The 26,270-nt window shown below is 43.0% G+C and overlaps 1 protein-coding gene across 1 annotated transcript in view; it reads right to left on the bottom strand.

The window, feature by feature from the left end:
• Positions 1-342: 342 nt before the first annotated feature.
• Positions 343-26,270, bottom strand: part of LOC147023047 (uncharacterized) — a 119,235-nt gene continuing 93,307 nt past the window's right edge. Inside the window, exons 3-4 of the mRNA XM_085890320.1 lie at positions 832-934; positions 343-457 (exon numbers count right to left, since the gene is read on the bottom strand). Of these exons, the coding sequence (XP_085746446.1) occupies positions 343-457; positions 832-934 (218 nt within the window). The remainder of the gene's footprint in view (positions 458-831; positions 935-26,270) is intronic.

Below are 26,270 nucleotides of genomic sequence, written 5' to 3' on the forward strand. Positions count from 1 at the left end.
CCTTTGAATAATTGTATCTTGTAAGAGTGTTTCAGCAGGTCATTGCATGGTGATATCTTGTGTATTTTAACATGTTCACAAATAACATGAACTTAATAGTGGAGGTAGATCACTTTTTAAGAACAGGTTTAGAACAACAATTTCATGTTTTCTACCAATTGGTAATATTGATATTGTAAAGAGCTCGTCCTTGGAGAGGGCAAAACACCTTTTATAAGTTGAGGCTTTGACATCAGCCCTGTTAAGATATATTCGTATAAAATTGCAGTGGCAGGATACTTTTCTAACCAATCTGTTATTTTTGATGAGTGAAAGGATTTCTTTCAGGCAATGATGAAGTGATTACCTTGCCGTCGCAAAGGGCCTTTGACCAGACGGATGTGCCCAAGGAAAGGTTTGCAAATCACATGAGTTTGTGGTGCATCGTGTGAGGATGTAGAAGCATTCAAGACTGCAGCTGTAAGTTAAGACCAAGTCTGATGTGACTTTCTCATTTTATCCGATAACTACGTGCCATGCAACTTGCAAAGAGGACGTTTTAGAGGACGACTTATAGCATTTTGTCACGTTCATGTCAACTTCTACGTGATAGCCTCGGGGCCATGAATAAGTGCAACAAACTTAGGAATTAATGTGTTTCTCACCAGTGTAAAGCAGGATGTTTTAGACAGCGATAAAAACAGATTTTTTAAAAATCCATAGACTGACAGATAAATATCTGACAGGCATAGTCCAAATCATATATTGTGATCAATGTGGTCAAAAGAATTACCAAGTTAGGTAAGCTGTGCCTAACTGAAGCTTCCATCTGAACTTGCAAAGCAGCTTTACCTGTACATCAAAGAGACTTCAGTATAAATTTCACTGTTGGTCCTTGAACTGTTGGAGGTGATGATCGTCTGAAGCATATAAAATTCCACCTCTTCAGATACAACTGAAACAGAGAAAGCAGAGATGAAGTATTAAAGCTGGATAATGCTGTAATATTAAATTCCAATTGCAGTCATAATATAAATATCAGAGTGCCTCTTAAATAGGTACCCATTTTTTAGGTCACCTGGACTTTAGTCAGGTGAGCTTATGTGGTCGAGCAGTGTCCGTAGGTGAGTGAGTCAGTCAGTGAGTCCGTAAACACTTCAGTCATTATTGCTTGAACCAAACACACGCTTTTGATGAAACTTCACTACAAGCTTCACATCTGATGCCTAACGAAGGTGTATTGACCGCATCAAAATCTGTGCTCATTAAGGATGGCCATGGAGGGAGAGGTTTGACCCTCCAAAAAAAGAGGTATTTGCTCTTTTCTCCGAAACTACACACACGGTTTCGATGAAACATGACCACAACTTTCATCACCCATGATGTAACAAAGTGTATCGACTGCATCTAAATCTGCGCTCGTTCAGGGAGTCTACGGGGTGGGGGTGAAAGGGATTTGAACCCCCAAAATAGGTATTTGCTCTCTTCTCCGAACTACACACACAATTTCAAGTTTGTTCACGGCATTAAAAAATTCAAGGTCTAACAGGGTCTGCGAGGGGTTTGAGTGACTATTGCTCCTGATCCAGAGAGCGCCCTGGGAGGGGTATTGCCCCTATGTTTATTCATTGAATATAAGCATACACAACTTTTGAGTTGAAACTTGTATGTTTGAAGTTTTGTTAAATACTCAACCTGTCCACCTTCTCTTTCAATTAACATTTTTTTTCATTCAATTTACTCTTTTTTTGCAGAGTGCACCGTGGCAAGGTATCTCATTTTGGAGGATAGGTGTAAAATAGCGACATGGATGAAAGCTTATGAAAGTGTTGTGGTTGTGCAGAGAGAATATCAACGTTACTTTAAGAGGAGCCCTTAAACATGCAAAACCATTACATGCATTCACAAAAAGTTAGTATAAAAGGGGACATTGATGATACCTAAACCGGGAAGGCACAGCAAAGTGATCGAATAAGGGGGCAACATTGAACGATTTGCCAGACGTGTATATTGAAAAAGAAGGTATACTTATTGAGTACTGTAAAACCCCGACATTCACGGGGGATATGTTCTTGAAAACTGCTGCGAATTGTGAATTCGCCAATGCCAGGGCATTGTTTCAATGGGGAAAAAGAGGTTCGGTTCACAGGAGCTAGTGATTCACAAGGGGATTTGTGTTACTGTTTAAGAACACTACTGTTTAATGTTTAATGCACATAATTACAGTTTCCTTAAAATGCTTGCAAATAAAAATAAAAATAATGCAAACTATTCCAAAAGGATGGTTAACTCTTTTTTTTTTGCCGTGAGTGTCATGTTATTTTATCGCAAATTATCTATTTGTTTTGTTTCGATCTTGGCACTTGCCTTCTGCTTTTTTTTTGGTTTGCATTGGTGGGAATAATCATCAGGGTGGCAGACAGGCTTTTGTTCTTTGCAGATTATGCAGTTTTACCATGTGAAACATAATCTGTGGCTGATGCACACCATTACAGACGCCCTGCACCTTCTAAGGCTTCTGGCAAGGAACCGAAGCGCCAGAGGAAGGTCCTGACGCTCCAGGAGAAGGTTAAGGCGCTCGATATGCTTCGGGAAGAAAAAAGGTTTGCCGAGGTTGGACGAGCACAGCCAAACCGACCAGACCAGACGAGTCGATCTCCGGCACCTCAAACCCGATCACTGCCAAACCGACCAGACCAGACGAGTCAATCTCCGGGACCTCAAACCCGAACACTGCCAAGGCGACCAGACCAGACAAGTCGATCTCTGGCACCTCGAACCCGATCACTGCCAAGGCGACCAGACCAGACGAATCGATCTCCGGAACCTCGGACCCGATCACTGCCAAGGCGACCAGACTAGACGAGTCGATCTCCGGCACCTCAAACCCGATCACTGCCAAACCGACCAGACCAGACGAGTCGATCTCCGGCACCTCAAACCCAATCACTGCCAAGGCGACCAGACCAGACGAGTCGATCTCCGGCACCTCGAACCCGATCACCTACAAGGCAACCAGACTAGACGAGTCGATCTTCGGCACCTTGAACCCGATCATTGCCAAGCCGACCAGACCAGACGAGTCGATCTCCGGCACCTCGAACGCGATCACTGCCAAGCTGACCAGACCAGACGAGTCGATTGTTTGGGGAGGCATCCATTCATCGCGGATTTTCACTTATCGCGGGGGGGGGGGGGGTTGGAACATAACCCCTGCAATAAACAGTGGATGACTGTATATACCAAGGCAATTGGATGAAAATTGACGATTTATGACCTCAATGTTTTGACCTATTGACCTTAAAAACCAGAGGTTTCCAGCTTTTGACTAGCTTTCTATCAGTTGGTTAAGTTTCATGAAGAACAGTTTATAATTGAGACGTGTAAGCGACTGAGGAACAAACATACTCAGGAAACGACTATAGTATTTGTGATCTTCGATTTCACAGTTAACAAACAGAATGAGTGTATTTTTTTTTATAGGATTTAGCCAGGATGTTGGGGCAAAGGCCTACTCTTGGTGAAAGACAGAGGAGATCATTAACATCCACAAACAAGTACAAGTATAAGTGATGGTAGTACATTGAACAAGTACATTGAATTATTACAAACAGTCATCCATCGTAAATATTCCATTGAATAAACACTGATTCTCCATGTATTTATCCTGGTTGAACCTGCCAATTGAGCTGCAGAGGACATCGCAACAGGGTTTGGGATTTCAATCACGTAATTAGCCTCAAAGGTAAGGCAGTCACCAGAGTATAGCTCCCTCATGCTGGTCTATTGGAGCAGGAAAAGGGATGTGGTATGGGAGAGTGATGCCAACACTTTGGACGACCTCGTGGCTTGAAACAAGGGCTTCTCCCTCAGGAGTGCCACAGATGGTGATGCCGTTGACATGTCTGGTGTGCTGGGACAATCAGAGCATGAGACAGCCAAATACATATGCAATGAGATGCCACTGTATGTCTTCCAATTCCTTTGTTTTTGTTACTCACCCAATTGCTCCAAAGAAAATCTTGCATTTTACGTGAAAATTTTCATTGCAATGCCCAAGGTTCATGGAGGAGAAAGTATGTATTTTATACGAGTACAATGGCATTAGTAGTCAGTTTACAAACCAACACAGTGTGGTGGGGGTCAAATCTGCGATAACAGTTCATGAGATAAGTGCTCAGATGGGGACATTAATAAGACCAACCAATTTTTACACTGTAGAGGATTATTAAAAGTTAAATAGAAATTCTGCTGGAATTATTAGTCCACCGTGACTTCAACAAGAAAATCATTGCAATTTTTTTAAAGATCATATAGCACCTACAGAAAGAACCTAGTTTGAATTTCATTATGGAGTTTGTGGTTGTGTTTCTGCAAACATGATGTTTAGATAAATAGCACAAAGCTTCATCGAGGATCGAAGCAGATTTTGTTAGCGAAAGATGATAAAACCAGCTCACCCTTCCGAGGTTGCTGTGTCACAAACAGGTAATCTTAACAGAATGTGTAAATAAGCAGCATTGGCCACTGAGATCGGACCTTTGATGTCCAGCTTTAACTGTTCGGAAATCTTTCAGTGAACACCAGCCATCATCCTCAGATGCAGGTGGACAGCATGGCTGAGTAGCATATTGGATTTTGTTTGGATGTTCATGTAAAGTATGGGTGTTGGAATTGAACACAAAACAGCTGCTCACAAAATGTCTTTCCAACAAAGCTCACATCATTCCTGAACACAAAAGCCATGTTGTTATTCCACATGGTGTGATGAGGATGGTGGATTGGGGGGGGAAGAAGAAAAGAAAGAGAAGGAGGATGATCGGAAAGAGAAAGAAATGTGGGAGAGTGCGGAGAGAAGGAAAGGTTAGGATGATGGGTGGGAGTGGATTTGTTTGGGGAAGATGAGAAAGATCACGTGTGAAGCATTTCAAAGGAAGGAGACAGGTTGTTAGAAGGGGGAGGGTGGGGTGTGGACAGAATTCCATCACGTTTACCTATGTTCTAAATACGCATCCTCTTATTGGAGTGCAAAGAGTATTTCTGATCGCCCAAATGCAATAGTGGCAAAAGCAACGATATTCCATCACCAAAACTGAGGATGGAATGACTGTTGTTGTTTTGTGTGTGCCAATCCAAAACGATAGAAACATATTTCAGCTGTCGTGGCATCCCTCAAGGCTTATTGCTTTTTGGTTCTCGGATCAACCTCCTGCAGAGCAAAATCTCCTCAAAATGTTCCAGCAGGGGCAAAGCATCAAGAAGCACATTGTCATATGAAAGGAATGTAAGTGGGGCATCAAAAGGCTTCACCCCCACCCACCCCACCCCTGCCCTCCAACCACAAAAGAAATGTAATGGAATTGCACCAGCAAACCTCAGCAGGGAATTTAGTCCATTTCTCTGTAGCTTTCAGCCAGTGTCACGCATTTTTCTCACCACGGTAGGTGTCTCTTGATGCCATAAGAAAGTGAGATATGGCTCTGAAATGTTTTGAAAAGCTCATCCTTCGTTTGAAAAATGAATGTTTTTGACTTTCACTCAAAAAGTATCATTTCTAACATCAACGAGAATTGCTTTTCAATACGTGTCCCCTACCGATGTGAAATTTTAGAAGTGCAAAAAAGGCATAACTATGGAAAATTGTTGAAACGCCCTGAAACTCGAACTTGTTCTGTAACTTATCAAAGGCCTAACCAACGCATTTATCTACCTCTATTTGTTATCCTCCTTTTCTTGGTATGATTCTGCTGGTGCCATGTCCTGAGTGTAGCTAATTAAGGTAAGATTGTGGAAGGGGAATAAGTGCTCATGGATAGAATCTGTTCTTTTCTGCCTTGTCTTGATTGTTTGCTGTGCTTGTAAATATGTGCCTTTCTTGACTGATTATTGTGCTTGAAAATATGTGTTCGCTTATTTGGGTAAACGGTTTGTTTCCATCCAGCCCATTTCGTCTCATTCTCCTTATTGGCTTCATTGAGCATGTAAGACTAGAATTTAGTGCAACGAGACTGCACCATCGGGAACAAAGTGTGAATAATAACTATGTGCTATCAATGCATTTATTCGGTAAAATACATTTATATACCAGAACTGTAATTTCTGGTATAAACCTGTTTTTTTTTTACGAATGTCATGTCATGTGACTCAGCATTCTGCTGCAGTTGCCATTGCAGTATTAAACCGTTGTCAACAGACTCAAAAGCTTTGTCGTCTTTTTACTCCACTGCAGACCTGTGAATCCAAGTGATGTAACATTTCTGGGTGGCATGTCTGGGATCTTACCGCAAGAGATAAAGACACACTGGGGCTGTGTCAGTCTATGGAGATGATGGAACCCCCAACAGAAGAACTCCAACTTGATCTGTTGAGTCAGATATATGGTTTGTCATTGGAGAAATTGAAACTGATGGCAGAGCAGTTCAGAGTTATATCACCAGGGGAAGACTCTCATCTGAAAACAGCCCAGGCAATAGTAACAGCTTTAGAAGAGGCAGAGAAGGAAGATGGTGGTCTGGGATACCTACCTCACATGACACAATTTCTAACAGAATTGGAGACTGATCAAAATCCAGACAGCAACGGAGACCCACCGTTCCCAACACCAACCGCTCGGTCCGGATCATATGTACAACCAGTGAAACCACGCCCATTCTGGGAGAAAGACTTTAAGATTACTGGGCAAATTGGAAATGCTAAGATCTCTGTGCCATATAGTTCCTAACTGTGACAGATTGATGAAGGGTTTTGTCAGGGTTATCCGGAGAGGGAAATAGTGTATGCAGTAATGCATGCAATAGAGCCGGATTTGCATCTCCGGAATTATTTAGTGGGCCAAAGGGATTTGACAATGCCTACACTGAGAAAAATAATTCGGACTCATTATGAAGAGCCGAAAGCATGGAACTTCCCAATTTAAACGGTCATCTGCAGATTCCCAAGCTTTGTCATCTTTTTACTCTCCCGAAGACCTGTGAACCCAAGGGGCATAACAAAGACAACCATGATCTCATGTTTGACATTGAGGGCTTCCATCCACTGCAAGGAGAGTAGAAGTAGCATATCTAAGGTAGAGTAAACTGGTCTGAATCCAAATTGATGATCTGAGATCAGGCCTTGGATAAAAGGAAGGATGTGATGTCAACTGCGATGATGCATTCGATGACATTGCTGGTGATTCGAAGTAAGCTGATAAGTCTGTAGTTGAGGGGATCATGTTTTTCACCTTGGTTATGTAATACAGTGATGCCTGCTGACTTCAAAGGAGTTGAAAGATGACCTAGGGCAAATGATAGGGTGAAATGAACAGAAAGAGGATGTGCAAGAGCAGCAGAGCAGGTTTTTAGGACAAGTGTGCTGATGCCATCCGATCCAGTTGCAGAATCAGTCAAGGGTTTTCAGAAACCTCTCCACCTTCTCAGGTGGCAAAGACAAGTTCACAAGCGGTTGTGTGCAACTGGGTATGGTGGAAATAGGGACTGAGGTGTTGGGTACCTAATATTTGGAAGCAAATGCAGAATTGAGGCATTCGGCCTTCTCCCGAGTAGTCAGCTGTGGTACCATTTGAAGTGACGGAAGGCATGGAGGGGGATCATACTCCAAGGACAGAATGAAACAAGGTGCCACCATCCATCCATCCATCCATTGGGACCATACTCTGTGCAGAGCGTTGGTGCTGCCTAAGCAGTCTCCTTGGCTATTGGGTAAAATCCTGGATGGGTCACCATTCCGTCACAGTATACAAGCATGCTGGCACTCATTTTGCCGACCTTGGAAGGACGAGAGGCCGAGTTAACCCCACCTCGTATTAATTCAACAGCTGAGCAGGATTTGAACTCAGGACCGAGGATCCCAAGCCCACCACCCTAACCATTAAACCAGCACCAGGCATAGGTGCCAACGGGTACAGAGGAAGGAGACAACTTAGAAAGTTCAATCTCGAGGTTCAAGCACTTTGGAACATTCTACAGTGGCCTGCAAATGTATTCACCCCCCTCCAAAGTTTTTACATTTGATGCCACTTGAGTTTATTTCATGATGCTTTCAAATCAAACTTAATATATGGAGTCTTCACAAATGACACCAAAGTGATAAAGCTAAAAAAAATACAGATAAAATGTGAATAAGTTACATTAACAGAGAAAATCAGATGTTTTAATTATCAGTTGCATAAGTATTCAAAGTCTTTTCCTAATCAAACGTAAATCAATTCAGGGGCAAATTATTTGTTTGAAAGGTTACAAAATAAATGTAATTGAACATTTATGGCGAGACTTGGAGATTGCACTTCATCAACGATCCCCATCAAACTTGGCAGAACTAGAGCAATTTTCACATGAATAATGGACAAATATTTCAGCATCTCACTGTGCAAAGCTGGTCGAGACCTATCAACAAAGACTCATGGCAGTCATTACTGCAAAAACTGCTTCCACTAAGTACTGACTTCCACCAAGTACTGACCTGAGGGGCTGAATACTTTTGCAACCGATGCATTTTGATTTCTGCATGGTTTTTTTGCAGGTATTCCTGACATGTAACTTCCTTCAACTCCAACAGTGTTTAGTTTGATCTCTTCAGTTATGAATGAAAAAAGTTCATTTGGAAAATTGTTTCTACGTAATTCGCAATTCATTTAAATGTGGCATTATTTGTAAGGGATGAATACTTTGCAGGTGACTGTATCTGCAACTGAACCCGGAAGAGCCAAAATGAGAGAGACTGAAAAAAACTCCAAAACAGTTCAAGCAAAAGTTCATAAACTATTCTGTTCTGCCAGAGCATAATCCAATAGTTACTAAATACTCCATACTCAACATCCCTCTCCAGCAGTATAGCTCTAACAAATACCTTGCAGTGCTCATAAACAACTTTAAATGAATGATTCATATTGACATAATCTCACGGAATGCATACCACCAACTGCTATTTGTTTGCTCCAACACCTAAAAACGTTGAAAGTCCTTCAGGAAAGCTGCCTACAAATCGTAAGTCAGACCTCATGTGGAATACTGCTCAAGTGTTTGGGACCCCCACTCAAAATCAGACATCCAGAGATTGGCGAATATTCAACGTCAAGCGGCCAGGTATGTCAGCACTAACTACCGCAAGCTAGCCAGTGTTTCCAGCATGATTCACAACTTGAAATGACAAAGTCTTTCCCAAAGGCACACTGCCAGCAGACTTACAATGGTTTATAAGATATTGAAAGAGTTGGTGGCAATCACCCCAAGTACCTTCTTGAGCAGAAGTGAAACACAAACCTGAAAATGGCAAAACATGACCCTTCAGCACTATAAACCAAGGGGTAACGTTGACAAATTTGCTTTTGTTCAATGTTCCTTACCGGATTGGAACAACCTCCCAGCTAGAGCTGTAAGTAGTTACATCCGAGAACAATTCCAGAACCAGTTGAATAAATATATGAACTAGAGAGTTTATAGAACATGATACCCCATTCAGTGTTCAGAGGTATACTTAAATTTTAATAAAATAATGACTTAAAAGATTGTTAGAAAAATTCCAGAAGTTTAGCATGATTCCATCAGTCTTATATATCACTTATACACCATCCTATTTAACATGTCCAAGTACTGCAAAACGGAAGGGTGATCTGTGTTCTAATGTGTTGAAGTACATAATTCAACTTAAATAAAATAAAGATTGTAAAAGTCGTACAAATTAATAAATTCCAGAATTTACCGCCATTGATGCGGTGTCGATTACATCACCTTATCGAACACATTATATGAGTTATTCATGCTTATAGTATGCATCCTTGATGGTGTCCTTAAAAACAGTAAGTTTGCTGTTTGGAATGATTTTCAATTTTGTTTGACAGGCAGGCAGACAGAGCAAAAATATTATTTCATGCCTCTCTGTGCACATGTGATCGGGACTAATTCAAAGACAAAGTACTGTCAGACCCCGACATTCGTGGGGGGGTACAATCTTGAAAAATGCCGTGAATGTCAAATTCGCGAATGTTGGGGCATTGTTTTCAATGTAAAAAAGGGGGATAAGTTCCTGGTGGTTTGTGATTGACAAGGTAAATGAAAAATCCCATGAAAAACTGTGAATACACCCGCAAAAAAGTGAAAAAAAACCGTGAATACGCCCGCGAAAAACCGTAAATACACCGGTGAAAAAAAACCCCGAGAATACATTAATACATGAAGCAAATGGCCGCAAATAAAAAAGCAGGTCACATTTCATGAACAGTGAATATGCGTGGTACGCGAATGTCGAATCCACGAATGTCAGAGTTCGACAGTACTGTAAAACGGCATGCTTGTTTTCCAATTCTGGTTCAAAATATAACATTCAATTTAAATATGTTGTTCCTCAATCATAAACTGATGTTTACAGACAGACAGACAGACAGACAGACAGACGGACATGAACAAATTGCTTAACCCCACTTTCACTTTGCATGTGTGGGGTAAAAACATTAATTTGGACTAACATCCATCGAAATGCATGAGCACAATAAAATGTGCACATCTTTGTGATAGATGGGAAGAGCCTTTTGAATATTATCCCAAGGATATTAAAAAAATTAAATAAAAGGAGAAAAGGAAGAAAATACAATGGAACAGATAAATAATTGGAAGGTGAAGGAGTTGGAAAGAGGATAGAGAAAAAGAGAGAAGAAAGGTTGGGAGAAATGAGGAGGGGAGGTTGAGAGGCGACAGGAGTAAGGGAAGCAAAGCGAAGAGGGATGTATGTATAAAAGACATCTCGTTTTATTCTAATTTATTTTGTCATTACACGTGATAATTTATTTTATATTAATCATACATGCGGTAACTAATATAGTATAGCACGGTACTAGTTATTTAGAAGGTCTCATGTGTTGACCTGAACATTTTGTCAAATAACGGGAAATTTAATTATCCCTCTTGAAGAGTCTAATTAATGCCATTATAAGTATTTTAATGATTTGCTTGATGAAGGATATCTTATACTTTTAATTACATTAACCCAATCAAGATTGTGTTGCACAGAAACATTTACATCCTGTTATAAAGTTCTGTTTTCTCTTCAAGATTCCATAGCTTCACTCGAACTTTCTTGATCTCAAAATGAACTTAAAATGTAAACCTCAAAACATAGTTCCCTTACCTAAAGTAAGAACCTTAACCTGTAAGCAATTGAATGGTTTCCCGACTGCAAGGATCATCAGCTGGGCACCGTTCTTCCTCAAGGTTTTGATCCTTTCAGCACAGAACCTCTCCAAACGGCAGATCCACAACCTCGGTCATGGATCCACATAAGTAGATGACCTTCATCGGTAGATCCATAACCTCAGTTGCGTCCACAGGCAGTCAGTCAACCTATCAATGCAACATCACTAATCAGACTTTACTCGCTCAAGTATTGAATATATTATCACGTATTTATAACTCTCATCACACATTTCATTATATGATAATACATTATATCATGCATATCTTACCATAAATAAAACATGTCCGTCACCCAGCACGTACACCCACTTACTTACCTCTAAATCAAACTATTATTCAAATATTGAAATGGTTATTCATAACAAATTTTCTACATGCTGCTCTCTCTCCTAGCAACCAATGATAATGGTTTAAATATGTATATATATATATATATATATATATATATATATATATATATATATATATATATATATATATATATATATATATATATATATATATATATATATATATATATATATATATATATATATATATCGCATTCATAATATTTTTATTATTCGTATTGCATTTCACGAATTCTATTTGGTGTCGTTTTATGATCTTATAGAAAATTTGTTTTTAATCTGCTGTTTAATTAATGTAAACTTTATTAACCTCCGCCATTGAATATGGATGGAGGTTACTGTTTTCACCCCTTTCTGTTTGTTTGTTTGTTTGTTTGTTTGTGAACAGTATTACGGAAAAACTCCTCGACGGATTTCGACGAAACTTGGTGGAGGGGGGGGGGGGGGGTTAGTTCTGGTCCAAGGATCATGCCATTAGATTTTGGACTTGGTCACTTTACCCTGGACACGCTGCTTCTGCTTTCCCAACAATGGATGGAGGCCCTAAATGCCAAACAAGAGATCAGAGCCATCTCCCTAGACATATCACAAGCTTTCATTGTGTTCTGGCATCCAGCACTGCTCATCAAACTCTCTTCTTATGGTATGAAAGGCAATCTCCACTCATGGCTTGCAGACTTCGTCTCCTGTCGCAGTCAATGAATGGCTCCTCATGGCTCTCTCTCATCATGTCCATGATGGAGTTCCTCAAGGCAGTATTCTGGGCCCTATTCGTTTTCTGGTTTTCTTCAACGATCTCTCAGACTCTCTGGAAAATCGTCTTTAATTATTTTCTGATGACTCCACTCTCTGCCATACCATCTGTCATACCTCTGATCGGCAGGCAGCAGCCTCTTCACTCTCTGCAGACCTGGATAAAATCACGAGCTGGTCAAACACTTGGAACATGTCTTTCAATCCTGACAAATCTCACACCCTCACCATGCCTCTCCGAAACGACCGTCTGGAACCCCACCCCACCCACCCATCTACTTTCTCAACAATCCCCTTGAAGAAGTCCTTTCATTCAAGCTTTTGGGCCTCACGATCTGCCGCAATCTTTCCTGGAAAAGCCACATCTCCAAGTTGGTCTCCAAAGCCAGTCGCTGACTGGGCATCCTGCATCATGCAAAGTCCTTCCTTGGCACACCTGAGCTTCTAACAACTTACAAAGCTTTCATCCATAGCCTGATGGAGTACTGCTCTTCCTTCTGGAATGGTGCTCCTGCCTCATACCAAGCTCGACTTCACGCTGTGGAAACCAAGGCTTTTAGGATCATTGGTATCTCCCACGATGAAGCTGAGTCTTTGGGTCTTTCACTCTCACCACAGGTAGGTCGGTGGTCTTTCTCTTTTCTACCTTCTCCTCTCTGGCCTTGCTCTGTCCCCCCTATAATTCAGCAGGGCATTCAAGGTCAGCCAAAAACTCCCTTCTAGTGAAACTGCCAAAATCAACAATGACTGCTCACCTTCACTCTTTCATTCCTCACATTTTTTCCCACCTCTGGAACAAACTCCCACACCCTCTTCAATCCCACTCCTCCCTCCAGGTCTTCAAAACAGCTGTTCACCACGACCTCATATCTTCCCCCATCCAAAACCATGATCTTTTCTATCCCTGTTAATCCACCCCAAACTCATCTCCTTCAAATTCCCTGTTTTCCTTTCTGACAGTCTCTGTAGAAAGGAAAAAACTGTAGAAAAACCTCATTACAAAATTACCATCTTGTTTACCCCGTGTACCCCACCCCATCCCTCTCCCTTCCACAGATATCCCATTGTCTCTGTTCTTCACTATTTTGTCCTTCCCTCTCCCACCCCTCTTGTCTCCTATCTTGTTATATGTTTTGTGTGTGAGCTCTTCCACGATCCTCGACATGGTATACAAAAAATATATACAGTATATAAAGCTCGTGTTTCATGGACGATTGGAACTCGTTCTTAAAATCCCTCTGAACCTATCTTGTACTTTATTTACAATTTATTCTTCCAGATGGCATGCACTCTCACAATCATCCTGAACCCAATCAAATTGACTCAGTCAATTTTCATAACCGATCAAATTGAGACAGTCAAATTTCTGAACCATTACTTTGATAACGCGGATGGGTTTGTGTGAAATGGATGAGCGAGTCATGAAAAATGAAAGCCAAAATATCCAGCATTTTGAATTCTACTCAGGTGTAGGCAAACAGTGGCAGAATGTGACCGCAGTGTTTTGACACTGTTTTGACCGTGTTAACATTGCAATAGCCAATTACTGTCTCATAGTCTTTCTTCAGGAAAGGAAGGCCTTGGAAAAAGATCATTATTATTTTCACACGTGATGACACTTAACCTCATAACCAATGCAATTATAAGCGCATTTCCTGACCCCGTGCACGATGGTGAAATATATTAAAAGGTACAATACTTTATGCAATTTATTTTCTGTGTTTGGACTTATTTTAATTTTTTTTTTGTTTGTTTATTGCTGACTTGTCAAAGCATTCCCTAGCAAAAGAGAAAAGGATTTAATTGTTTGATGATGAGAAAAGGTGCATTTTGAACGATTGATCTACCATGCAGCACCCCAGCAAGGACAGGTACCATCGTGTCGGAGCATTGACTGTTCCTTAAGGATTTTTCATTTCAGGAGTCAAGCTGTGTGTACCAATCCAACTGTGTATTTATGTATATTTATAGTAAATACACTATTTTCCTGTGTATTTACTTAATTTATTAATACAGTATCAGATATAAGAAGGTTCTTTCAATATTCAGTTTCAGAATAAATTTCCAACATACTCATATTCACCTAATTTGCTCATATTCCTTCACTTAACCTGGAAAGGAATATAATAACATTCCTGATTCACCGTGCCTAATGTATATTGCATTGCCCACATATTTCCTTTATATATTAATTTACTTAATATCGACATCATATTTACATAAATGACACTTAAACTACAATTCCCATCTGATATTTGTTTCAACTGGCACTGTGATGTGATTTTTCAAGCATACTCTCATATGACTGGGGATCAAGATGACCCATTGGACATTCAAAAGACAAAGCCATGCCCTGTTTGATTGCACAGCAAAACCATGTGTCCCGAGGTCGGTGGCACATCCCGAATGATGGGGCTGATTGGATGGTTCCATTGAGAAACAACTTATGCTGACAGAAATAGGAAGGTAATCACAGGGTATCAGATCATAGAAGAAAACCTCATTACAGAATATATATATATATATATATATATATATCTATATATATATATACACACACACATATAGATTGCCGATCGATAGAAAGTCTGCACCCCCTTTAAAAATGTTCACCTTTTGTTGCCTTATAGCCTGGAAAAATTGCATTAAATCAGAATTTTTCCACCTTTATTTACACATCGTAACCCACAACTTCCAAGTGAAAAACAAATTCTACAAATTTCAGAAAAATTAATTAGAAATACAAAACTATAATATTTTGGTTGGATAAGTGTCCACCCCCTTATAATAGCAATTGTTAATTAGTTCAGGTATAACCAATCACCTTCAAAATAACACACCAAGTTAATTGGTCTCGACGTGTGATAAATTGTTGTGATTCTGATTATTTCAGTATAAAATCAGCTATTCCTGTGGGTTTCCTCTGCTGGGTAGTGCATTTAACAGCAAAAACTCAATCATGAGCCCCAAGGAGCTTTCAAAAGAGCCCCGGGATAAAGTTGTGGCAAGGCACAGATCAGGGGATGGGTATAAAAATATTTCAAAGGCCTTGAATATCCCTTAGAGCACAGTCAAGACAATCATTAAGAAGTGGAAGGTATATGGTACCGCCACGACCCTGCCTGGATCATCCGTCCCTCCAAACTGGATGATCAAGCAAGGCGGAGACTGATCAGGGAGGCCACCATGAGGCCTATGGCAACTTTGAAAGAGCAACATGCCTTTAAGGCAAAGATTGGTCACTGTGTACATGTGACAACAATATCCCAAGCACTCCACAAGTCTAGCCTGCACTGTAGGATGGCAAGAAGGAAGCCATTACTCAAAAAAGTTCACCTTGAGCCCGTTTGAGGTATGCCACCACTCTGGAGATTCTGAAGCCAAGTGGTAAAAAGTTTTGTGGTCTGATGAAACCAAGATGGAACTTTTTGGCCGAAATGCAAAACATTATGTTTGGTGCAAACCCAACACAGCACATCATGCAAATTATACCATCCCAACTGTAAAACATGGTGGTGGAACTATCATGGTATGGGGATTTTCTAATCAGCAGGGACTGGGGCACTTGTCAGGATAGAAGGGAAAATGGATGGAGCAAAACAAAAAAAATCCGAAAGGAAATCCTCCTGCCCTCTGCAAGAAATCTGAAATTTGTACGGAAGTTCCCCTTTCAGCATGACAATGACCCGAAGCACACAGCCGAAGCTACACAGGAGTAGCTTAGCAACAAAAAGATAAATATCCATGAGTGGTCCAGTCAGAGCCCCGACCGAAATCCAATCGAAAATCTGTGCCATGACTTGAAGATTGCTGCCCATCAATGCTCCCTACACAACTTGTCTGATCTTGAAAAGTTTTGTGCAGAAGAATGGGCAAATATTGTCCAATCAAGGTGTGCAAAGTTGGTGGAGACCCATCATAACAGACTCACAGCTGTAAATGCTGTCAAAGGAGCTTCCACCAAGTATTAACTCAGGGGGTGGACACTCATCCAACCAAGATATTCTAGTTTTGTATTTTTAATTAATTTTCTGAAAAAAGTCTGATTTAATGCAATTTAATTCCAGGCTATACAAGGAAATACAAGGAAGTCAGACACAGGTGGAGGCCATTCAGCCCATCATGCCTGCATGAACACCGCATTAATTTATTCACACAAGTTCCAAGGAAGAAAATGCATAAAATTAAAAAATAATTAGTTAATTTTTTTTAATTATTATTCTTTTTTAAACAGATATATATTTTTTGAGTTTTTGTTGTTTATATATTTTTTCTTTTCTTTTTCTTCTTCCCCTCAGGGAGGGGCATGTACTTGGTTAGAAACATACAACATCAACCACACAACCCCACTTGACAAAACCCCCACCAACAGCACTCCATTCATATGCACACAATCACCCATCAATGCTCAAACTACCTAAAAGTCCTGTCAACATCCCTATAACCCTCTATCTCCATAACTTTCAGGTACCTATCAAATTCTAATTTAAAGTTATCTACTTTTTCTGCTGCCACTGCCTTTCCAGAGAGGCCATTCCATGCATTAATTATTACTCTGAGAAATTGTCCCCTGCTTTTCTACCGTCTAAACTCTCCTTTTCTTTACTCTCAGTTTATGGCTCCTGGTACGATCACTGTCTACTCTGTTGAATAATTAATCTGCACTTACTTTATCTATACCTTTCATTATCTTTAACATCTCTATCATATCACCTAGGAGCATTATTACCTTCGCATTCTGCGAAATGTTATGTTTTGGTCGTTGTGTATATATTTATTTGTGAATATGTGTGTTTGTTTGTAATTCGCATAACTCAGAAAGTATTAAACCGAATTGCATGAAAATTGGTGGGATGATTCGTGATTATCCAAGGACGATTTGATTAGATTTTGGGAGCGATCGGGTCAAAGGTCAAGGTCAAGGTCATGAAAAGGTCAAAAACAAACTTTTGAGCATAACTTCCTTCATAATACAGCTATCGCCATGCAACCAACGCCATATTGTTCCATGACTAAATACCTTTAGGGTACGTGGTGTCAGATTTGACGTGACGTCATCAGAAATGCGTCAAAATGACGTCACAAGATGACGTAAATTTTCAATTTTCGACCTCATCAGTTTTGATCATACCGTTTTGTAGGACTTACCTAAAGGACGTCACACACCAAATTTGATGTCGTTCGGACTGACCGTTATGACGTCATTGACGTTTGAACATAGCGTTTTTCAATTGTGGCTAAAATGTCCTGATATTTTATGTTCAAATATCGATGTAATTTGTAAAGGAAATAGTCCCAAATCCAGGCATTATGATCAGTACCAAAATATCAGCTTATTTATGAACAGGTTTTGCAAATTAACTCTATGGTCAAGGTCAAGGTCAAACTCAAGGTCAAAATATACTTGTAGGCATAACTTCAGATCTAATAGAGCTATTGATATGAAACCAACGTTAAAATGTTCCGTGAAATAAGAGCTTTCAGGATGGTAGTCCGCGATTGGTAGTGACGTCATTGGAAGTGCGTCAAAATGACATCACAAGATGACGTCATTTTTAAACTTTAGATTTTTTCCAGTGTTTATCATTCCATTTTGTTGGACTGCCCTCAATGATGTCTATACACCAAATTTGACGTCCATCGGACTGATGGTTGTGACGTCATGGACGTTTTTAAATGACGTTTTTCAAATGTGCCCGGAAAAAGTAGCGGCGGCGAAGGTATGCGCTCTACCGAGTGCCCGTTCTAGGCTTCTCTTAGATTACCGAGCTGTTCCTTTACTTCCTCCACCCCAACTTGGATTTTCTGTAAAAGCCCTTCCTCACCTCCTTAATAGATACTCTCAGCTATTGGCAATTCTCCTGACTATTCTTGTGTAAAAGTTGAAGAAAAATACTTCTTTAATAAGCCTGCCATCTCACTTTCATCAGAAAGCACTCTCCCGGTGTTATTCCTTCATGGGCCGACACTGTTCTTAACCTGTTCTTTTCCCCTGATATACTTAAAGAAAGCCTTGCTATTATGTTAAATATTCTCAGCCATGTCCTTCTCATACTCTCTTTTAAATTGCCGAGTTATTTTCTTAACTTTCCTCGATTTACTCCGATACACCCCACCACTGCCTGAACTGCTGCACCTCCACCACTGCCTGCACCCATTGCACCTCCACTACTCCCTGCAGCAGCTGCACCGTCACCACTGCCTGCCTCTGTTGCACCATCACCACTGCCTGTCCCCGTTGCAATTCGTCCACTGTCTGCACCCACTGTGCCTCCGCTAATGTCTGCACCTGCTACACCTCCACCACTGCCTGCACCCACTGCACCACCTCCACTACCTGCACCTCAACCACTGCCTGCACCTGCTGAACCTCCACCACATCTATATATATATATATATATATATATATATATATATATATATATATATATATATATATATATATATATATATATATATATATATATATATATATATATATATCGTCTTCTTTCGGCTGCTCCCATTCGGGGTCGCCACAGCGGATCATCCATATGATCCGCATAGTGATTTGGCACATTTTTTACACCTGATGCCCTTCCTGACGCAACCCTGGTCGCCTCTTGCGACACAGGGATCTGGTACACCTATTTTTAACCGGGGTATACACCGGCCCAGTACACTGGTACTCATTTCGCCGACCTCGGAAGGATGACAGGCTGAGTCAACCCCCTGGTGTATTAATTTAGTGGCTCAACGGGGCTTGAACTCAGGACCTTTTGGATCCTAAGCCGCTGCCCTAACCACTGCGCCAACACCAGGCATATATATATATATATATATATATATATATATATATATATATATATATATATATATATATTTATATATATACACACACACACACACACACACACACACACACACACACACACACACACACACAAACACACACACACACACACACACACACACACACACACACACATATTGTTGCGGATTCTCGCCCGCCGGCGAGCGAGCGACCGCGTTTAGCCAATGGCGGCCGCCTCGCCCACCGAACGGACAATCCAGTCGCGGCTTTCCGGATCAACGCCGAAAACCAGCCACGGGTGTGCTTTAAACCACAACACAACCTTGTCCGTACTCTACCCGCGCTACAGGGTCCGATCGCCAAATCTTCGATTTACCGAATTAATCGCGCGGGTAGATTACCGAGAGATTTTACCTCAACGAGGCCTGCTTGGAAATGAGCCACTTAAGCATCTCGCTCCGTTTTGGGAAAACTGAGCAGGGTGTTATCTTGAGCCCTGTTGGACCCGATCACTTTATCGGCTATTTAAAAACCAACTATATTCCGAGTGCAATATGGCAGTTCAATTAGGGAAAGAGGACGCAACGAACGGGTTAACATTTAAACAAGCACATTTATTTCACAACCAAACATGCACGTATATGGTCAAAGATGCGGATATGCAGTTATGCATGCAAACAATGCACGTATTCAATCATGCAATGAATGGGGATTGGGACAAGACGCGAGCAAGACAAAGCTACCGCCGTCTATTTATTATGTACAGTCACTTAAGGACACTGTGACAAACACACACACAAAAGCCCAAAAGAAAATAAAGAAAGGAAGGAAAAATGTGACCGGGTGGTGGATCCTCGATCTCAAGTCCTCCTCGATCCGACCCAGAGAGGCGACTCGCACACGATCCTGAGTGACTCCGCCACGACCACCGACCCCCTCAAAGTGCTTTCGATCCAGAGAGCCCAGAGCGATTCAGCGAGCACGATCCAGCGAGCGAGATCCAGCGAGCGAGCCTCGAGCCTTAGCGTCCGCACACACACACGCCTCAGACCTTCTCTTCAGCGCTCGCGTTTCCGCCACCTCCAGAGACTCTCCTACAACGGCACCAAGAGCGACCACTGCCGCGACTCTCCTCAGCACAAGCTCACAACCTCCAGCAGCTGACTCGACAGAGAGAGCGACCTTGCGTTCAGCGTGCCATTTTATTTCCACGGCGCCTCACCCCTCCCTTTCGCCCCCCTCCCTTCCAGCACGCGCGCGAAGCTTCCAGAATCAGGGCGTTTTCCTCGCCGAATCGGGGTTTTTCGTTTACCTTCTCCTTTTAACGATCGTTGCTTCCTTTTCCACATGTGTTTTCGTTGGGGGGGGGACGGGTGACGCCGTCGTCCGTTCTCCCCCGATGAATGCCAGGCTTCTCGCAACCGTGCTGAGGTGGCAATGCGGTGGTGGTGTGGTTGGCATTATGGTGGCGTGGCTGGCGTTTTGTGGTGGTCATGAGGGTGATGTGGTTGGGCGGTTGTGGTTAAGGTGATTGTGTGAAGGCGGTGGTGAAGGTGTTGGTGGTGGAGGTGGTTGTTGTGAAGCGGTTGATGAGAGCGATGTTGGTGGTGGAGGTGGTTGTTGTGAGCGGTTGGTCCAAAATAACGATAGTAAAAGAAAAATGGCTAACTGAAGATTCACAGCCCGGTCACACGAATAAATCCCTTAGACATCGGTGGGGAAATCTATCTGAACACAGACTGATCGACATAACTGATCTAAGGACCTATATGGTGCTCTGCGAATAAGTTGTGTGAAGGCGGTGGTGGAGAAGGTGTTGGTGGTGGAGGTGGTTGTTGTGAAGCGGTTGATGAGAGCGATGTTGGTGGTGGAGGTGGTTGTTGTGAGCGGTTGGTCTAAAATAACGATAGTAAAAGAAAAATGGCTAACTGAAGATTCACAGCCCGGTCACACGAATAAATCCCTTAGACATCGGTGGGGAAATCTATCTGAACACAGACTGATCGACATAACTGATCTAAGGACCTATATGGTGCTCTGCGAATTTCCACAGCCGTAACAATATATATGTATATATAAATATATAAATATATATATATATATATATATATATATATATATATATATATATATAAATATATATATATATATATATATATATATATATATATATATATATATATATATATATTGTTAAGGATTCAGCGGTGGCAGGATTCCAACGATGGCGTCAATCTCTGTCCGTAATCAGTTTGGGTTTTCGCACCCTACTCTCGACAGCCAAATGTTACAGATTGGGCACCACCCTAACCACCGCCGTCTCCGTGGTTATAACGCCAGCTGGTTCGGCACAATTCTTGGGTTACGCGTCTCAAACCATGACACCAAAATACACCTGTACCTTGCCAGCTGGGGGAATAGACCCCGGTTACAGACTGGTTTTGTCAGAGACCGAGCCGAGTCTACCAGTCTGTAACCATTTTCGTTTTTATATCCAAATCGAGCGGATCATTCCTCGGCGCGGCACAAATTCATTCAAAGCGGCAACTTCATACGAATCAGCCAGATTAATTGGGGACATCGGCGAACACAACACAAGCAAAGCATTCACGACAATTATAATTAATCTATAACCCGTTCTTAACTCGGGAGCTACGGATTACGGGTTTCGAAGGGGACCCTAACGAGATAAGCCTTAAACGACATGCAAACAAGACACGGACAGCATGCAGACAAGACACAGAGTACTTGGTGATGTTTCATGGGCGAGAGGAAAGTGTCAAAGGCATGAATGTGGCTCTTGACAAGCCGATGTCCACGGATTCGAGCCTCAAGCTCGAGCACGCCGCGTGGCAAGATGGCAGTGCCGTACTCTTTCTTCTCAAGGCACCGCTTGCGCACGCCCTCCTCAGGACGTTCTGACCCCGTGCAATGTCGACGGCACAAGACCGTCAGATCGATGGTGGGTCTCAGCTGGTTTCTCACAAGGTCCAGCATACAAGTCCAGGCCTGGCCTGTTCAGCAGACAAGGCCAAATCAGGGTGTTGGTCTCCGGCAGGCGGATCGACAAACGTGTCGAGGACCTTCTCATGAAAGTCGATTGCCGACTCGATGTGCAGGCAGCCTCTAGTCGTTTCTTTGTTGCCTTCCCGGCATTTGCTGGCCTCAAAGCCGACTGCTCATCTAGCAGATCGCGACTCGACACTCGTCGATTCTCTGTTGCCTTCCCTGCCTTTCTTTCGGCTCGTTCCTCACGAAAACAGACACAGCCGTCCCGTGTACGATCGGCACCACCTCGGCGCTCATAGTTTCACCACCTTTTCCCGGCGCACGCTCGCCTCAAAGAAAACCCCTAGCTCCTCCCTTCAGTTTCACTTCCTTCTCTAGGCCACTCCACCTCAGAACGCTGGGCGGGGACTATTGTCTGGAGAGAGGAAGGAAGAAGAAGAGCCTCTCGGTCCACCACCAATGTACCAACAATGAACAGTCCCTTACACCTCCCAACACACATGTAGCGTCCATTTACCGAACAACCTGGCTAAGCATGCATTTAATGGGGGAGCTGGGCTAATCCTATATTTAGTAACACACTAAGGGCCATTTCCGCAACAATATGTATTATATGTACATATGTACATATATACATATATATATATATATATATATATATATATATATATATATATATATATATATATCTTCTTCTTCTTCTTTCGGCTGCTCCCATTAGGGGTCGCCACAGCGGATCATCCGTATGATCCGCATCGTGATTTGGCACATGTTTTACGCCGGATGCCCTTCCTGACGCAACCCTGGTCGCCTCTTACGACACAGGGATATGGTACACCTATTTTAACCGGGGTATATACCGGCCCAGTACACTGGTACTCATTTCGCCGACCTCGGAAGGATGACAGGCTGAGTCAACCCCCTGGTGTATTAATTCAGTGGCCCAACGGGGCTTGAACTCAGGACCTTTTGGATTCCAAGCCGCTGCCCTAAACACTGTGCCAACACCAGGATATATATATATATATATATATATATATATATATATATATATATATATATATATATATATATATATATATATATATATTTATATATATATATATATATATATATATATATATATATATATATATATATATATATATATATATATATATATATATATATATATATATATTTGTATACACATATATATTTATATGTATATGTATATATATATATATATTTATATATGTAAATGAAAAGATGTGTGTATATATATATATATATATATATATATATATATATATATATATATATATATATATATATATATTGTTGTGGTTACCAAATTCGCAAACCACCATTCAGGTCCCTGAGGTGAGATATCTCGGTAAGTATATGTGTAGTTAGGCCCAAACCCGTTGTCTAGTGGGAATACATGTCATTTATGCGTGCTGCGACTCTTCAGGATAGCCGTTTTTCTTTTACTATCTTTATTTTGGACCAACCACCATTGTTACCACCACCAACCACAACATCAACCACCCACCGCGGCGCCGCTTCACGTCACACCTCGCAACCGTCGCATCGCCACCGTTCTTGCGCCGCCTGTGGGTACCGGTGTTGGACTCGTGCAGGGCGCGCGCCGAACAGCGTGTACAAAACCACGGATTTTCCGCTCCAAAAACGGATCAAAAACGACACACGCCCACTTTTGTTCCGTCCAATCGGTGAGCGAGGGGCGATTTGGCCCCGCCTCCAGGGCGTTGGAGGGCGGTCGCTATATGCAAATTTATGGATCAAAAAGCATTCACGCCCACTTTTTCTCGGGCCAATGGGGAGCGAGGTGAAAGGTCGAAGGCAGGGGGTCAAAAGCGAAGCCACGGGGCTTATATAAGCGACCGCGTTCGTCAAGTCAAGTCAGTTAAGACTTCGCAGTCAGTGGAGTTGGGAAGAAGAAGCAAGAAGGAGTTGGTCGTCGTCGTCGTCGTGTGCGTTGGAGTCGGAGCGAAGAGGACGGAGCTGTGGAGAGGCGGCGAGGGCAGACGAGGGGGTGCTCGCGTCGTGCCGGGAGCTGCACACCAGGGAGGCCGGCGGCGCGACCTGGTCGAGGTGGAGACGCTCGTCGCGGGACTCGAGGCAGAGTAAAAATCCTCTACACCCCGAGCATCAGCAGCCCCCTCCTGTTTCCCCCCGCGCTGAGATAGTGCGACCAAGGGGGCCCCTTTCCCACCCCCTACCAGACACTGTCCGCGAGGCCCGCGGAGTTGAGGCACCATCGCCGCTCCGCGTCTCATCACCAGACGGGTAGGCCCGACCCGGTCTCGGCCTCAGGCCCGCCTCATCCTTGAGGGTGTTCTTTTTCTTGGTTTTGGATATGTGTTGTCGGCGCCGTCTGTGAAGTAAAATTGTATAAGTGTTGCCGTGTGCTCGCGTAGTTGGTATTAGCTCTGCATTGTGTTTCTTTTCCTTCTATGTGCTTTTGGTGGAATTGCATTGTGTTTCTCTTCTTTTCTATGTGCTTTTGGTGGAATTGTATATGTGCGCTTTCCGTTCATCGCGAATAAATGTGCTTTTTGTTGAACTGTTTCCCGCTTCGCTTCGTCATTTCTTTCATTGAATCCTCATCTTGCTTCACGTAAAGGGTTGGTAGTGGGCTGAATACGCCCGATAATTAATCGAACCGTCGAGGCCGACGATAACACCGCTCGGTTATCCCGATAGTACGGAACGGGTCGCTTAAGTGGCCCGTGTCCGAAGTCGACCTGCGGCGAGGTGCGATCGCCCGGTCTACCCTCCGTGTGGGTACTTAGGTAGGTCGAATTTGGCGAGTAACCCTATCCCACGCGGGGGCTGATTGGCTCGATCGCGGTGAGACCGAAAGGTCCACCCGTGACTGGTTCCCGGCGTTAGTCCGAGAGGGTCACGACTGGATTGTCCGTCCGGTGGGCGACGTGCCGCGATTCGAGTTACGTGGCCGTCAGCACGCCGGCGGGCGCGAATCCGTAACAACTGGTGTCAGGTCGTGCAATACAAATCCATCGCCCTCCTCGCGGCACTGGTATCGGAGAACAGGAAAACGGGCTCTCCTGTCTCCAGCTAAATTCACGGGAATCGGTCCAGGGGTGAGAGAAGCGACCCCCGATTCCCTCCAAATTACGAGCGAGCGAAATTAACCCTTCACGAGAAGCAAGATGGCGTCTCAAGGCGAGCGGGAGCCGGGGGTATTAGAAATGGATGTAGAATGTGTAGAATCCATGGTCCAGGATGGAATCCCCGAGCAGGAAATGTTGCTTGTGCAGGAACACGGACTCGCCCAACTGAACCCAGAGCCCGAAATAGGTGCGGCAGCAGCCGCGGTGTATGACACCTCCCCTTCCCCCCTCCACCAAAACCCTTCCCCGATCCCTGCCGAAACGACTCACCCAAGCGCACCCGACATGGCCCAGTTATTCGCCATGCTGGCGGAAATGACAGCGAAGATAAATGCGAACATGAACGAAAAGATGGATACAAATACAAATGAAATGAAAAACGAAATGAAAAGCATGAACGAAAAGATGGATACAAATACAAATGAAATGAAAGGAATGAACGAAAAGATGGATACAAATACAAATGAAGTGAAAACGACGATGGATGCGAATACACAGCAAGTGAAAAAAGAAATGAAAGAGCTACGGGGTGAGACGCAGAACATGGGCCGATGCCTGCAGGCGGGCATGAAGGCAGTGAGCAGGGAGCTGGGAACGGCGACTCCACGTGTGGGAGCAAACGAGCTGGAAGGGGGTGCAACGACTGACAGGCCCGCGGTGGAGGCGGGTAAAAAAATAATTCGGGGGGCGTGTTGGGCGAGGGTCGTGACAGAAGAATCGACGGTGACCAAAAGGGAAAAATTAAATGGCGAGACCAAAACGTGTGAGACGAGACACGAGGGGACGACAACGGAAATAATAGTTGAGACAAGGGAGGTAAAGGGTGAAGAGTTGGCAGAGACACGGGAGACAGAAAAATAGAGGGAAGACAACACGATGAAGACGGGGTAAGTGACGCGCACACACACACGGAGGTAGTGGAGGATAATGGGGGTGAGCTGGCGGACCGTGCAGGGACCCGGTGCGAGCAGCGGGATGGCCTCCTCCAGGAACGAGGGGAGGGAGTATGCCCCCTTGAGGCGAGTCACGACCAGGTGGGTTCGGTCATGCTTTGCGAGGT

Source organism: Eptatretus burgeri, chromosome 7, assembly GCF_056783735.1.
Source record: "Eptatretus burgeri isolate ZD-2024b chromosome 7, Ebu_testis_v1, whole genome shotgun sequence".
NCBI lineage: Eukaryota > Metazoa > Chordata > Myxini > Myxiniformes > Myxinidae > Eptatretus > Eptatretus burgeri.